We start from the raw sequence: 17360 nt of genomic DNA, 5'->3' as shown, positions 1-17360 counted from the left end.
AAGGTCCCACAGCCAAGTCTTATTATTATTTATTTATTTACAGTATTTATATTCTGCCCTTCTCACCCCGCAGGGGACTCAGGGTGGATTACAATGTACATATTCATAGGAAACAATGCCATAGACACACAACATATATAGATAGACACAGAGGCAATTTAATATTCCAGCTTTTTCTTGAGGGTATTCTGGCCACCAGGGGAGCTCTGTATGTAGGTGAACTACAACTCCCAAACTCAAGGCCAATGCCCACCAAACCCTTCTAGTGTTTTCTGTTGCTCATGCCACGTTTGATTCAATGCCATAATTGGTGGAGTTCAGAATGCTCTTTGATTGTAGATGAACTATAAATCCCAGCAACTACAACTCCCAAATGACAAAATGAAAATTTTTGAGTGAAGGACCTACATTGGGTTGTTAGATGTATGCCATCCAAATTTGGTGTCAATTGGCCCACTGGTTTTTGAGTTCTGTTAATCCCACAAATGAACATTACATTTTTATTTATATAGATTACATTATATTTTACTTTGTTACTATTTATATCAGGCATGGGCAAACTTTGGCCCTCCAGGTGTTTTGGACTTCAACTCTCACAATTCCTAACAGCCGGTAGGCTGTTAGGAATTGTGAGAGTTGAAGTCCAAAACACCTGGAGGGCCTAAGTTTGCCCATGCCTGATTTATATCATTATGCTGGGATGGTGGTTATTGTTGCCATACTGCATTCTTTGCTGTATTATTGCTATATTTTAAAATGGATTTTTACAATGACTTGGAACGTCTTTTCACAGATCATTAAAAATAGCTTCTTTCTTTCTTCCCATCTCTTTTATTCCCACCAGGGTTGAAAGAAAAGAGCGAGCGCGTTTAAAGACGGTGAAGTTTAATTCGAAGCCTGGTGTCATTGATGCAAAAGGGGTACGTAAAAGTGTAACCAATTGTCCCAAAATTGAAGGTTTGTACTCCAATGTTGACTCTAGACTTGGGCGTTGTGAAAGGAAAATGAGAAATGGGTCATATGGTCAAAATAATGAAAGAGTGATATGAAAAGCGTGAGCTGTGATTCGTTTTCAGATGAAAAGCAAGAGAGGTTTTAAAAACAAAAAGTGGTGTTGAATCATAGATTGAGTGTTTCTGTAAATCCTTGTAGTGGGAGATAAACACCTTAAACGATGCTTCATTTAGCATCAGCAACATGCTATGCATGCAGTCTATAATTTATTCATTTCAAATGTATCTAATCTGCCTTCCTTCTCATTGCTTGAGACGCATTACTTTTTAAAATGTGCATATTATACTTGAAAGATCCAATAAAGTAATTGCAAGCACATTAAGATGTCTTTCAGACACCTGTCTGAGTCAAATAAAACCCAAGGATGGGAAATGTATGATGCTTCGCATGGCATCAAATTCCATATCCTATCCACAGAGTAGATAATGATGGATTATGGGAATCGCAATCCAAGAACATATAGATAATGATGATGGATTATGGGAATCGCAATCCAAGAACATATAGAGGGGCCACGCATTCACAACTGTCGACTGAAAAGGCCATTCTGAAAAGAGAAGCTTTGGCTCAAATCAAATGTAAATATAATTTCTTGGGTTTGTCTTCTACTGCTTGATTAAATTCAAACTAGACCTAGAAAGGTTGCATCTGAGCAGAAAATGGACACTTAAGGAAAGCATCGAACTTCATCAACATCTACAATTCTTTAGCTACTATCTTTCGATTTATTTAATTAATTAATTTAAATATTTATATTCCGCCCTTGTCATACCAAAGGGAACTCAGGGTGGAGCACAGCATATATACAGCGCTGGAAAATAAATATTGGGGGCTTCTGGTACCTAGAAAGCAGAAACAGATAGTGATTCACCCAAAATACACAAGCCTAGTGGCAACCAAGAGCTGTAGTTCAACATCTAAAAGTCCATAGATGTGTTTGGCTGGTGACCCTTGTGGTCTTGCCCAACTCTACGATTCTATGATTCTATCCTTGGCCATGCTGATAAGGGTTGTTAGGAGTTGTAGTCCAGCTAGCAAGTACTAAATTAGGGAAGCCTGCTATACAACCACTTTCTGGACAATAGATTTTCAGCCTCCTACATAAATTGGACATCCCTGCTTTGTCATATATCAGAAAACAGCTGAGAGATAAATAGCACGAAGAGTGTTTAAGAGCCAAATGTCTCATTCCAAGTAATCGTTCCCATCCATCCCTTGAGCCTTTTTGGAGGTTTTAACAGGTACCTCATCTTCAGCCAAATGACTTCTTAAATGCCCATTTTTGGTGCATCATCAAATCTGGCAGGAATAATTCCTTCATGTTGCTAATGATGCCTCACACCAACCAAAGTCAGGCTCAAATTTAATTACCCTTTAATTTCCGGCATCTTTCTTCCTGCACATCGTTACTGAAGCAATATCAATCTCTGGCACCACTAATTTCATTGCCGGTCATGACATTTTGGAAATGGCATTGTCAGCGGTCCAAGCAGCTTTGTCCCTTCGCCATTCCTGTTCTGCTCTTCAGCTTGGGTTCAGTACTGCTGGAAAGGATAATCTTCAGCATTTGTGTAGATCAGAAATGGCTCAAGGACTAGCTGTGTCCAGGCAGGAAAGGAAATGAGATGTTCCTGAACCATTGCTCAATGAAAAGTGTGAACTGTTGGTGCAAGAAAAAGTTGGCAACCACCAAGGATCGGGAGTCATATCCCATTGTAGTCTTTTATTGCACCCAATGCCATCTATTGAACGTTTGCAAACATTTTAGCATCAGAGCATACTTTCGATGGTGGGGAAGTGGCATACAACAAAACAACAATAGACCCATTAGTGAACAGACAATTGTTTATAAATTCTCCCATCTCAGGAGAAGTTCATTTTACCAGATACCAGATATATCTACATAGTTCCAAGTTTGTTTGTTTCTGAACTTTCTTGCACTGTGAGGAATTTTGCCACTGTGAGAGTCACTCTGTGGCACTTGTCTTCTAGAAGATATCTGGTTATGTGAGACAAAATTGGATATAGAAGTTGGCTACATTGCACTGTATAATAGCGGCAAGGCAATAAAATGTGTTCTGTTGTTTCTACTTCATTTCCTTCACAGGGGCATAGTCTTTGGAAGTAAGGCCTTCCAGTCATTGGGCGTAAGGATTTAGCAGCTCTGAAGGAAATAAGTTTAGTCTCACCTTTGTAAATAATCTGTGGTATTTAATCACTGTAAGGATTTTTAGGTATTCACATGTCTTAAATGGCTCTCTGTATGGTAAATTTAGGACTCTGGAGGAAGAGTGGTGACTTTGAGTGAGTTCTAAGCTCTCCTACGCAAAATCCCACAAAACCTTTGCTCCAGAGATTCTTGTGCCATTTTGAATCCCAAATGGAGCAAAAGGGATGTGGATAGCCCAATTGAGGGAGCTTTCTGTTCAATCCTCCTTCTCAGAATGTTTTGGAAGCTTCATAAGGAGGTGATGTTCCCGGTTTCAATATCATTGTTTTTAGTCAAAGGTTCATTTTTAAAGTCCAAGCTCTTGTACTCAATGAGCATTCACCACCTGTTTCCAGAAGCAGGACTGCATTTGGTACATATGAAGGCACATTTAGGAAATCTCTTATAAATCTTGATTGAACTCAAGTTTAGAGTCATATTTTCACACCATATGGCTGCATCAAAGAGGAGTTTAGAGGTTGTTTTGGCATTAAAGATTTTTAGTGTGGAGGGGATATATTGTCCTCTTTTGGTATAGAAGAGTGAGCACAAACTAGCCATTGGGAAGGGCAAAATTGGGAACCCAGCATAATGGGGTGGAATATCCAGGAATGGGATAAATAGCAAGAAAATAGACAGGAATGTCTCAGAAGAAGCATGCTTGGCCAGTTGTCTTAAACCAGAGAACTCCGTTCTGTAGCATCTTTCATTTAATTAATTTATTATTATTTATTTACAGTATTTATTTTCTGCCCTTCTCACCCTTCAGGGGACTCAGAGCAGATGTACATATACATGGTAAACATTCAATGCCCTAGACACACAACATATATAGACAGATACTCAGAGGCTATTTAATATTCCAGCTTTTTCATGAGGGTATTCTAGCCACCAGGGGAGCTGTTGCTTTGCCGTCCATTTGTGACACTGATGAAGTACTTCCCCATTCTTTTCATGCTTGCTGGAGATTTTTTTATGGCGTCATAAATTAGCCTCCCCGCAAAAGTGGTACCTAAATTTCCTACGTGACAGATGCAACTGTCTTTTGGGCTGCAAAGGTTGACAGCAAGCTACACAAATTGGTCGAAAGCTCACTTCAGCCCAGGCTGGCTTTGAACTCATGACCTTTTGGTCCGTAGCGATCTTAATGCAGCTGACTCCTAAACCATGCCTGCAGATGAATATCCTTCTCTTCTGGGATTTGGAATTTGATTCTTTCATGCCAGAGATACTATTTTCTTTCTCTGTCACTGAAGCCAAGCCCTCAGTAGAGCAGACCCATTGAATCTGGTGTTGAAGGGGAAAGCAAGACATAGGGAAATCCCATTGAGTCAATGGGTGTGTTTTAGTCGAGTACTAACAATAGTATCTAGGCCATTTTTTCACCAAACCTTTCTCTCTATTTCCTCCTTGTCCTTCCCAAAATAATAAACTTGAAAATGTCAGAGAAGTTTTAAGACAACGGAGACAGTGCAGGAAGATCACTTCTCTCCCAGGTGACGTTGAACACAGATAATAATATCTATCCAATTAGTCTCACTGTCCCCAAATGATTTTTTTCCCTCATTTTAAAGAGAAGGCAAGCAAGCAGGGAGCCAGTGGTATAAATAGAAGATGTAATTTCATGAAGCAGGAATGAAATTGTCTCACAGAGGTTACCTATTAAGATTTTTTTTAATTCATCATGTTTAATAGCATTATGCTTGTTTGATCATTTCAGTTTCCACTTGCCTAATTATCTGTATGCAAAGTTTTTAATATTCAAACAAATATGGAGCGTCTCATGGGCAACAAAACTTTGGCAAATGATGTGGAAAATGGGAAAAAAGTATTAAAAAGAGATTTGATTTCTTTTTTTAATACTTTTTAAAATAATAAATGCTGTTACGGTTTGAGAGAGAGCTGTTCAGCAGTGGAACTCTCTGCCCCGGAGTGTGGTGGAGGCTCCCTCTTTGGAAGCTTTTAAGCAGAGGCTGGATGGCCATCTGTCAGGGGTGATTTGAATGCAATATTCCTGCTTCTTGGCAGGGGGTTGGACTGGATGGCCCATGAGGTCTCTTCCAACTCTTTGATTCTATGATTCTATGATTTTAGTGCCCTGTTGGTAAAGTCTAAGAGGCCGCATGTGTCACAATCAGATATCTTCCAAGAAGGATGTGTCTGCACTGCACAATTAAAGCACTTTGATCCCATTTTAATTGGTAAGATACTTAGAATTCTCCACCAAAATGCTATGATAATATAGATGATATAGAAATTGCACCAGAGAATTTGAATCTGCTCACCAAACTGCAAATCCCCAAATTCCATAAATTGGAGCCATGACAAAGTGGCATCAAACTGGTACAAATATGTAATATGGATACACCCAACAATCTAAATTTCATCACCAGTCTCCAACAAGAGTAGAACCATTGAATTAATTAGATTGACCTAGACATTGATTACCCATGAAACCATTTATTGAATGAAACTATTTATTTATTTATTTATCGAGTCATCAGCAACCAGTCATTTATATTACATTTCTAACAGAACAAAGCAAACAAACAGACAAGATACAAAAATACAAAATACAGAATACAAAATTTATGAGTTTGGTAGTTGATTGAATGTCCGTTGACCAGTATCTGGCCACTTGGAGTGCTTCTGATGTTGCTGCAAGAAGGTCCTCCATTGTGCATTGCAGCAGGTGGTCAGTGGTTTGCTCCTCTCCACACTCGCATGTTGTGGATTCCACTTTGTAGCCCCATTTCTGAAGGTTGGCTCTGCATCTCGTGGTGCCAGAGCACAGTCTGTTCAGCACTTTCCAATTCACCCAGTCCTCTGTGTGCCCAGGGGGGAGTTTCTCATCTGGTATCAGCCATTGGTTGAGGTTCTAGGTTTGAGCCTGCCACTTTTGGACTCTCGCTTGCTGAGGTGTTCCAGCGAGTGTCTCTGTAGATCTTAGAAAACTATTTCTAGATTTAAGTCGTTGACATGCTGGCTGATACCCAAACAGGGGATGAGCTGGAGATGTCTCGCTTGCATGCTGGTCGCTTCTGTGGTGAGAGAATCAGCCGTCTACGAAGACGTAGACGCCCGGATGTCTTGCAATCCTGCGAGGAGGCTTCTCTCTCATGGAACTAACGAACTAGAACTAAAAAACAGGATTTTGTCCCATGTCTCCATTATTAAAATATATGGGAGGCTGAACTTCTGTACCAAAAGAATCTTTCCAAAACAAGTATGGATGAAATCCTTTTCCTTAGTCCCAAATAAGACTGAATTATTCATCAATTGTTCAGTCTACTCGTAAGTAAAGCCAGTTAATTCAGTGGTATTGCTGGAGTTGGGACTAACAAAAAAGATTACATCGATATGCCCAATAGTAAGAGCTGTAACACCATGTCTAATATCAGGGAAACTGTATTCCACTTAGTCGGTGACCGCATACTGAATGCCCTGGTCCAAATAGGTTACATTTCTAATGCCACTGGCAATTTGTTACAAAATGATTTAGTTTTAGCCCTGGGTGACTTGCTTCCTTTTGGCAGAGCTGTGTCACCAGGGCAATGGGTTTAGTATCATCTGGAGGCAACAAGGAAGATACATCTGTCAACATGTTGCCTTGAAGTCAAAGGGGGAACTGGAAAGGTGACATCAAGAATTGCTAGGTTTTGTTCATCATTCAAAACACCCTTCAGCATTCAGCATTCCAGCTTTGATTGATGCCTCGTGACCTTTCAGCTTTTGGAGGAGGCTGTATTTTGAAGGAACGGTGACATCTGTAAAGTGACAGACAATGGAATATTCTAAACGATTTGGAATAAAATTCTGAAAGAAAATGACAAGACATTCCAGCTTCATCTGAGAGGCAGTTCTTAAATGATTTCTATGCTCCAGCATCTTCTTTTCAACAAAGGCCAATAGATCTGACATAAGAAAATGAGAAAAAAAGCCACATTGGATCACACCAAAAAAAATTTTTAATGTCAAAACAACTTGAGAAATTGCAAGTTGTTCCTGGTGTGAGAGAATTGGCCATCTGCAAGGATGTTGCCTAGGGGACACCGGGATGTGTGATGTTTTACCATCCTGTAGGAGGCTTCTCTCATGTCCCCACATGAGAAGCTAGAGCTCAACAGACAAAAGCTTACCTCGCTCCCTGGATTCGAACCACCAACCTGTTGGTTGACCAGTCCTACCGACACAAGGGGCTTCCTACACCAAAAGTGTATTTAGTACAATGTTCTATTCACATAGTGGGCAATCATATCTACATATGAATCCCACCAACAGGACAAAGGTGTAGTTGTACTCTCCATCGGGGTTACCCAGCAACTGATACATTGCCTCCGTTATTAGAGGTGATGCAATGACTCTTAGTCATTGATGGCTGCATCTAGAAACATAGAATCATAGAATCAAAGAGTTGGAAGAGACCTCATGGGCCATCCAGTCCAATCCCCTGCCAAGAAGCAGGAATATTGCATTCAAATCACCCCTGACAGATGGCCATCCAGCCTCTGCTTAAAAGCTTCCAAAGAGGGAGCCTCCACCACACTCCGGGGCAGACAAGACATTCCATGAATGTAAGCAATCCCATTTTAAAGTCATCCATGATGGCAGATCAAGAAGAGGGAATGGAAGAGGAGGAGGAGGAGGAGGAGGAGGAGGAGGAGGAGGAGGAGGGAATTTCCATTTTTTTATAACAGTGGGACTCAACATGGCTTATATCAGTGGTTCTCAACTTGGGGTCCCCAGATGTTTTTGGCCTTCAACTCCCAGAAATCCTAATAGCTGGTAAACTGGCTGGGATTTCTGGGAGTTGTAGGCCAAAAACACCTGGGGACCCCAGGTTGAGAACCACTGACTTATATGCATATATGTGCCTTCAAATTGCCTGTCAACTTAGAGTGACCTCATAAATTTTATAGGGTCTTCATAGGCTAGGGATGCTCAGAAATAGTTTAGTCAGTTCCTTCCTCTGAAATATAGCCTACAACACATGATGTTCCTTGATGGTCTCCCATCAAAATAGTAACCAGAACTAATGGTACTTAGCTTCCAAGGTCAGATGGGATCTGTTGCAACATCATGTTTTAATTTATAAATGATTTGATTACCATTAAAATAACTTTTATATTTATACTTTTATTGACATTTTATTAACGCAAATTCATTACTGGACAATATGTTACCATAAAGCAGCACAGTATACAATTAAAATCCAATCCCAACCAGTTTTTAAAAACCTGATGACATAGAATTGTGTTTACCATCCTGCAAAAGAGTAAGATCAGAGTCAAACAGACTTTTCTAAAGGGAAAGAGAAAGTCCCAGAGTTTGGGAGCAGCTACCAAGAAGGCACTCCTTTCCTTATTCCCACCAAATACATCTGAGAAGGTGGTGAGATAGAGAGAAGGGTGTTTCCAGAAGATCCTAGAACTCTAATGGTGGAAATAGGTCTTCAAATAGCCTGGACCCAAACATATATGTGTGGTAGCCATCTTTTTTGACAGAATGGATGTCATGTGGAAGATATGAGGAACTCGCTGCTCCAAAGAATAGAACATGAAGCAGTGCATTTCATTACAAGAAAAGAGGTTTCTCCTTAACATTAGGAAGAACTTTCATAAGAACTGTTTAGGAGTGGGTTCGGCTGCCATGGAGACACTTTTTCATTGGATAGGCATCTTTCAGGAATGTTTGAGTTGTGTGTTCCTGAGTAGCAAGAAACTGGACTAGATGGTCCTTGTGGTCCTTTCAAACTCTTATGAAAATATGAATCTATTCATTGTACTGAAAGCAGTATTTATATTAGAGATGGATGGATGTGCTCAGCCAACGGATGTGCTCAGGCAATATTTGTCCATTCTTGCCTCTGCCTTCCTCTGATCTCTAGTAATGATTGTGATTTGGACAGTTTTGAGAAGAAGATGGAGTGGATAAGATAGGCTGGGGAGTCTACAATATCCCATTCTAAAGCAATGGGGACAAGAGATACTTAATAACAAAGCTCATGCATCATCACAGCCCCAAACCCAACTGTTTTCACCCAATCCGCAAATTGGGACACTGGGAAAATGCTCTTTGGACCAGAGCACCCAGAGTTCTGCTGCCAGCATGGCTGGAACCTATGCTAGCAAAGCAATTCTGGAAGCTATCGTTCAAAAAATGAAGTTTTCCATCTGGAACTGTCCACATCTAGCAATTCTCGGTTTTCACCTGTACACATGATTGCTGTTGTTGTTCATTCGTTCAGTCGTCTCCGACTCTTCATGGCCTCATGGACCAGCCCACGCCAGAGCTCCCTGTTGGCCGTCACCACCCCCAGCTCCTTCAAGGTCAGTCCAGTCACTTCAAGGATGCCATCCATCCATCTTGCCCTTGGTCGGCCCCTCTTCCTTTTACCTTCCACTTTCCCCAGAATAATTGTCTTCTCTAGGCTTTCCTGTCTCCTCATGATGTGGCCAAAGTACTTCAACTTTGTCTCTAGTATCCTTCCCTCCAGTGAGCAGCCGGGCTTTATTTCCTGGAGGATGGACTGGTTGGATCTTCTCGCAGTCCAAGGCACTCTCAGAACTTTCCTCCAACACCACAGCTCAAAAGCATTGATCTTCCTTCACTCAGCCTTCCCTAAGGTCCAGCTCTCACATCCGTAGATTACTACAGGGAATACCATGGCTTTGACTAGGCGGATCTTTGTTGCCAGTGTGATGTCTCTACTCTTTACTATTTTGTCGAGATTGGGCATTGCTCTCCTCCCAAGAAGTAAGCGTCTTCTGATTTCCTGGCCACAGTCTGCATCTGCAATAATCTTTGCACCTAGAAATACAAAGTCTGTCACGGCCCCCACATTTTCTCCCTCTATTTTCCAGTTGTCAGTCATTCTTGTTGCCATAATCTTGGTTTTTTTGATGTTTAGCTGCAACCCAGCTTTTGCGCTTTCTTCTTTCACCTTGATTAGAAGGCTCCTCAGCTCCTCCTCGCTTTCAGCCATCAGAGTGGTATCATCTGCATATCTGAGGTTGTCAATATTTCTTCCAGCAATTTTCACCCCAGCTTTGCATTCATCAATCCCCGCACATCGCATGATGTGTTCTGCATACACGTTAAAAAGGTTGGGTGAGAGTATGCAGCCTTGCCGTACGCCTTTCCCAATCTTGAACCAGTCTGTTGTTCCGTGGTCAGTTCTGACTGTTGCTACTTGGTCCTTGTACAGATTCCTCAGGAGAGAGACAAGGTGGCTTGGGATGCCCATCCCACCAAGAACTTGATTGCACACAAGTACAAATTGAGTTTTCTACAAAGATGGGAGCGTTGGTTTCAGAGTGATTTCCTTCTTAAAATTATACCTTACTATGACAGACAGGATCCAGGAAGTCCTTGACTTTCAACATATCCCAACTCAATTTCATGCTATTCTTTCAACCTAAATTGCTTTTCCTTGTACAGACAAGCTTTTGTTCACCATTGCATTTCATTCTCCTGAAGACTTAGCTTTTTCCTTTAAATGACCTCAGTGCTACAATGAGAATTGCAGTAAGTGAGGAGTTCTCACAGCAGGAACCGTTTTTAAGGTTACTCTGTGGAAACATAAAACCACAAGACAAGGATGGTCTGCACATTTTAGCGCCCTCTAAGTAGGTCATAGTTGAATCTAAGGTTTCGGGAAAAACACTTGCATACCTTCCCATGTTTCACAGATGAAAATCTAGATGTGTGGAACAGCAAAGTGTGGTCAAGATCGCAAATGAGAAACAGACATGCAAGGAGGAACTTTAGCAATTTGTTAAGTATATTTAACTAAGTGATACTTAACTAAGTCATTTCTCAAGGCAAACCTAATGGGAATGTTACTCAACCATGCTATGATCACTGCCGATCACTTGTCTCCCTATGCAAGTGATAGTCATTAACACAAATTGGGGGGGGGGGGGGAGTTACAATCATGGCAATTGTATCATAATCAAGATGGGGTTTGACATCACAACCCTACATCCCAGGATCTGATAGCTGATTATCCCAGATTATCTACCATTGTAGACTCATATAATCCAGTTGAAAGCAGACGATCTGAGATAAAGAGGTAATTTGCGATAATCTGGCAAGATATTTCCAGCCTCAATGATACAGAATCAAGGAAGTTGTCGTTTTACAAGATCTTTAGCCCTCTCTACCAAAAAGTGCAGGTGCTTCATTGAACTACAAATCTCAGAATTCCATAGACCCTTGACTAAAATGATCAAGGGTCTGGAGAACAAGCCCTATGAGGAGCGGCTTAAGGAGCTGGGCATGTTTAGCCTGAAGAAGAGAAGGCTGAGAGGAGATATGATAGCCATGTATAAATATGTGAGAGGAAGCCACAGGGAGGAGGGAGCAAGCTTGTTTTCTGCTTCCGTGGAGACTAGGACGCGGAACAATGGCTTCAAACTACAAGAAAGGAGATTCCATCTGAACATGAGGAAGAACTTCCTGACTGTGAGAGCCATTCAACAGTGGAACTCTCTGCCCCGGAGTGTGGTAGAGGCTCCTTCTTTGGAAGCTTTTAAGCAGAGGCTGGATGACCATCTGTCAGGGGTGATTTAAATGTAATATTCCTGCTTCTTGGCAGAATGGGGTTGGACTGGATGGCCCATGAGGTCTCTTCCAACTCTTTGATTCTATGATTCCATAGCATTGAGCCATGGCAGTTAAAGTGATGTCAAATTACATTAATTCTGCAATATAGTAGCAATATAGTTACAGATGTGTAAATCTTGGTAACTGTCCCATATTCATGATTGCTGCTTGATCACAATTATGATATGTTGACCATGGTATTAACTCTCTCCTAACCTACTTCACCAGCCATTACTGAATAGGAAAAGGGAAATCCAGTCCACGGGAGATGTTTCCATCAGGTTTGGGGAGACTGGGACAGGAGAGGAAGTTTCTAGGGAAATACTCTCTCTAGGAATTTCCTCAGTCCTCCAGGGAGATTTTATGGTAATGGGTTGTTGTAGGTTTTTTCAGGCTATATGGCCATGTTCTAGAGGCATTTCTCCTGATATTTCGCCTGCATCTATGGCAAGCATCCTCAGAGGTAGTGAGGTCTATTGGAACTAGGAAAATGAGTTTTTATATCTGTGGAAAGACCAGAGTGGGGCAAAGAACTCTTGTCTGCTGGAGCTAGGTGTGAATGTTTTAACTGACCACCTTGATTAACATTGCCTGGAGCAATCTTTTGTTGAGAGGTGATTAGATGTCCCTGATTGTTTTCCCTCTGCAGTTTTGCTGTTTTAATTTTAGAGTTTTTTTAATATTGGTAGCCAGATTTTGTTCATTTTCATGGTTTCCTCCTTTCTGTTGAAAATGTCCACATGCTTGTGGATTTCAATGGCTTCTCTGTATAGCCTGACATGGTGGTTGTTGGTGTGGTCCAGCATTTCTGTGTTCTCAAATAATATGCTGTGTCCAGGCTGGTTCATCAGGTGCTCTGCTATGGCTGACTTCTCTGGTTGAAGTAGTCTGCAGTGCCTTCCATGTTCCTTGATTTTGTGGTAATGTCTGGCATATCATAAAATTGTCTGGAGGACATAGAAAACCCCTAAAGAAGATGAATTTTGTCAGGTATGGGTAGGTGAAACCATGAGTTACTTTCTTGCAAATACAAGTGTCATACTGTAACCCAGTGGTTCTCAACCTGTGGGTCCCCATGTGTTTTGGCCTACAACTCCCAGAAATCCCAGCCAGTTTACCAGCTGTTAGGATTTCTGGGAGTTGAAGGCCAAAACACCTGGGGACCCACAGGTTGAGAACCACTGCATGATGTGTTATCTCCAAGTTGTGAGCCAAGATCCTCCTTGTCCTTTACAGCAGCCTCCTGCATGCCAGTTCCAATCCTTAAACTGTCTTAACTTATGTCAGCCATTGAAAAGTTTAATGCTGAGAATGATGGTATCTGCAAGAGCATTCTTCAAGTATTAGTCATGTGCATTTGTGTCAGGGAAGATTCTTCACGTTCTAAATTTAGTTCATTAAAAAATACATTCGGTAGCTGGTGAAGAATAATGGCAATGTCAAATCCTGGAATGTGTGGGATGCCAATGAGATGCATTTCCGAGCAATGCAGAGGTTGAAGTCAAATTAAGCAGTGTGAATATGCTCAATCATAAACTAGTGTGGGTGGCTCTAGCAAAGGTGGTGGAGGGGGCGGCATGCTGAAATATCCCAAGTTCCCATTTCCCTGACTCTCATCTGGGTATTGTGCTGCTACTCAACTGACATAGCAACCTTCCTATTGTTTGTAGAAGAAATACTCGGAATTGCTGCAGAGTCATGGTGGAGAAGTTGTAATGTGCTTTTCCTCTTATAGAAACAAAAGGTGTCTTCAAGTTGCCTATCAACTTATGACAACTTTGTGGTTTTCATAGGGTTTTCTTAGGCAACTGATACTCAGAGATGGTTTTGCCAGTTCTTTCCTCTGAGATTCAACCTACATCATTTGGATCATTATAAATTGTGGCAAGTTCTTGGTGGTATGGGGATACCAAGCCACCTTGTCGGTCCTCTGAGGAATCTGTATAATGACCAAGTAGCAACAGTAAGAACTGACCATGGAACAACAGACTGGTTCAAAATTGGTAAAGGCATATGGCAGGGTTGTATACTCTCACCCAACCTATTCAACTTGTATGCAGAAAACATCATGCGACATGCGGGGCTTGACGAATGCAAGGTTGGGGTGAAAATTGCTGGAAGAAACATTAACAACTTTAGATATGCAGATGATACCACTTTGATGGCTGAAAGCGAGGAGGAACTGAGGAGCCTTCTAACCAAGGTGAAAGAAGAAAGGGCAAAAGCCAGGGTGCAGTGAAAGAGCAAAAAAAAAACCAAACAAGATTCTGGCAATCAGACTGACTGACAACTGGCAAATAAAGGGAGAAAACATGGAGGCAGTGGCAGATTTTGTATTTCTAGGTGCAAAGATTACTGCAGACTGCAGCCAGGAAATCAGAAGACGTTTACTTCTTGGGAGGGGAGCAACCACCAATCTTGATAAAATAGTGAAGACTAGAGAAATCACAAAGATCTGCATAGTTAAAGCAATGGTATTCCCCATAGTAACCTATGGATGTAAGAACTGGACTATAAGGAAGGCTGAGCGAAGTAAGATAGACGCTTTTGAACTGTGTTGTTGGAGGAAAATTCTGAGAGTGCCTTGGACCATGAGAAGATCCAACCAGTCCATACTTCAGGAAATAAAGCCCAAATTCTCATTGGAGGGAAGGATACTAGAGGCAATAATGAAGTACTTTGACCACATCATGAGAAGATAGGAAAGCTTGGAGAAAACAATGATTCGGGGGGAAATGGATGGAAAAAGAAAGAGGGGCCAACCAAGGACAAGATGGATGGATGGTATCCTTGAAGTGACTAGCTTGACCCTGAAGGAGCTGAGGGTGGTGATGGCTGACAGGGAGGTCTAGCGTGGGCTGGTCCTGAGGTCACAAAGAGTTGGAAGCAACTAAATGAATAAACAGCAACAGCATTTGGTATTTGCTGATCCAGTCTCCCATCCAAGAACCAGGGCTTACCTTGCAAGGGCCCATAGGTAGCTATCATGCCACCCTCCAGATTTTGGAGTACAAATCCCAACAGGTCTAATCAGCATAAGCCAATGATAAGGAATTTGAGGAGCAGAAATGTCTGTTGCCTCCAGTTTAGTCTGAATTTCCTTGAAAGTGGCAGGATGAGATCCACAGTAAATTAGGAAAGCTCAGGATGAGTCCACACTCCAAGACAAATGGCCAACCCTGTGTTATGTATACTATATTTCTCTTCAATGTATAGTTGTACTTTTTGGGCATGGTTCATGGTTGCGTAACTGGAGTGTAAACATGTCACATGCACCTAAATCCTATTGTTAGTCCTAGCTAGAGTGGAGGCTCTGAATTAAAGTAGCTTTGGGTTCTCATCTCTGCTCTGCCATGAACATCCACTATGTGCTCTCTCAGCCTTAGAAGAAGGCAATGCTAAAACTCCTCCTTCAAGATACAAGGGTTCAAACCCAGCATGACCATGGAAACCCTCTGAGTGCCCTTGGGCAAGTCACACCTTTTTAGCCTTCAGCAAAAGGCAGTGAGAAACCTCCTCTGAATAAATCTTGTCCAATAAAGTTGGGGTCAATTGGCAATGCATGCAAATATGTATATATCCTTTCCCAGAAGTATTCAGTCACTGGGGCATAGAATCTTCAAGACAGATAGACATATCCTACAAGTGTTTCTAAAGTTTCTGAAAATCTTAAGGCAAGTACCTGCCAAGCTAACTCGTATTTTCTGGGCCATGCATTTTAGCGGGTCAAGAGCAATGGCAAGGGGGAGGAACTCCAGAATCCATTTCTTTTCTAAATTATAGCTTGGCACACAACTTGAAAATATTGTTTTTAAAAAGAAAAAAGCTGCAGACATGCCTTTTCTGTGACCTGTTATGTTGGGAACATGTCAGAATTGTTTAAGTACAAGCTGTTGAAAGGAAACAAAATCCTTCACTTTCCCCTAGAGAACCATAAAGCAAATTGCTCCCAAGGTTATCACAGTTGAGAGTCAACCACAACTAAACAAAAATATTTAAGTTTAAAAAACACTGAAGTACCAATAATAAATATGGTTCTAAAATGGGCATTTATTATAGCCTTAGAAGGCACACCACATGGTGTTGATCAAACTACAATCAAACTACAATGGATGGATGGATGGATGGATGGATGGATGGCTAGATAGCTAAATAGAATGACAGACAGACAGAAATGGGCATCCATGGTGTTGATCAAACTAAGATGGATGGATGGATGGATGGATGAATGGATGGATGGACGGGCAGATGGATGGACAGACAGACAGAAATGGACATCCATTGGGGGGTTTTTCCGTGTCAGGAGCAACTTGAAAAACTGCAAGTCGCTTCTATGTAGACAGGAAGCTCTCCTGTTTTGGCACATCATCTTCCATATGCTAGAATCTTCTCCAATGCTAATCAAACCTGTAGTGAATGCCTGACCTGGCTCTATAAAGGTAGAAATGGATAGCTTCCTGGTGTGTTCCTTTGTATCCCCTTTATCAATTGTGCTTCTGGTTCCTCACCCATAGAGAAATGCACTTAGATCCTCTGAAGATGCCAGCTGAAGATGCAGGAGAAACGTCAGGAGAAACTACTGCTAGAACACAGCCATACAGCCCAGAAACCACAGAACACCCCAAAAATATTTCTCCTCCTCTCTCTCTTAGTCATGTAGCCAGTGATGGAAGAATCCATCTTTCTACTTTCTTTCTACTTTCGTAGAGACTTTCTACTTTCGTGGAGACTGTCATTTGCTCTCTTTAAACTTTCTTTCACTGAAGATAGCTTTGTTGGTATTCCCAAAAAACAGTCTCTGAATAGACTGACAATACATGCACTTTATTGGGCAGAAAATTCTGTTGGGCAAAACTGAAATTTCTATTGTGAAATTGAATACAAAATTGTGCAGTTGGAAAAACAAAGAAAAATTGGACATCCATTGGAGATGGGGCACTGGAATGGAAATTTATAATATCAGAAAAATATAAAACTATATATAGAAACTTCTGGAAACTATAAAAATAACCCAAAATTAATATAAATCTAGGCAGGGAAAAGACCAGTATTTGAGAAGTAACCGTTTCGGCAACAGAAGTCTGTTGGAAGAGAAGGAATAGATGAATAACTTTGTTGCTGAACCAAGGCAGGTTCATAATTGCATTTTCAGCGGGTAGTAAATAATGGATAAATGATTACTCATGCAAGGTGTGTGCAAGTAACAGAGCACACGTTATGCTTAGCTCTGTTTCAATTTTCTCTTGTTAGGGAGGTGTGCCTGACAAGGCATTCAACAAAGTTGTTTATAGATAGATAGATAGATAGATAGATAGATAGATAGATAGATAGATAGACAGATGGGCATCTCAAAGTCTCTGGGACAGGGAAGGGTGACTTTCAGCAATGCAATAGTTCCACTGAACTTTTTGCAAATTCAAAGTCACTTTCAATATACAGACTTGTTGAGAGAATATGCTCTGCGGCTCCAGGATCAATGTTCAGCCTTCTGCATGTTGGTGTCTTCTTGTCATGTATCAGAGTCAAAGAA

At 41.2% G+C, this 17360-nt stretch overlaps 1 protein-coding gene across 24 annotated transcripts in view; it reads left to right on the top strand.

The window, feature by feature from the left end:
* The window catches only part of DLG2 (discs large MAGUK scaffold protein 2), a 1355349-nt gene that overhangs the window by 1298654 nt on the left and 39335 nt on the right, over positions 1-17360 (top strand). For all 24 annotated transcript variants that reach the window (XM_067466492.1, XM_067466491.1, XM_067466494.1 and 21 more), the window contains one exon: positions 845-920. In XM_067466492.1, coding sequence (XP_067322593.1) covers positions 845-920 — 76 coding nt within the window. The remainder of the gene's footprint in view (positions 1-844; positions 921-17360) is intronic.

This window comes from Anolis sagrei, chromosome 3 (genome assembly GCF_037176765.1).
Source record: "Anolis sagrei isolate rAnoSag1 chromosome 3, rAnoSag1.mat, whole genome shotgun sequence".
In the NCBI taxonomy this organism is placed as follows: domain Eukaryota; kingdom Metazoa; phylum Chordata; class Lepidosauria; order Squamata; family Dactyloidae; genus Anolis; species Anolis sagrei.
Note: the sequence above shows the minus strand (reverse complement) of the source record. Positions and strands in the feature narration are given on the sequence as shown.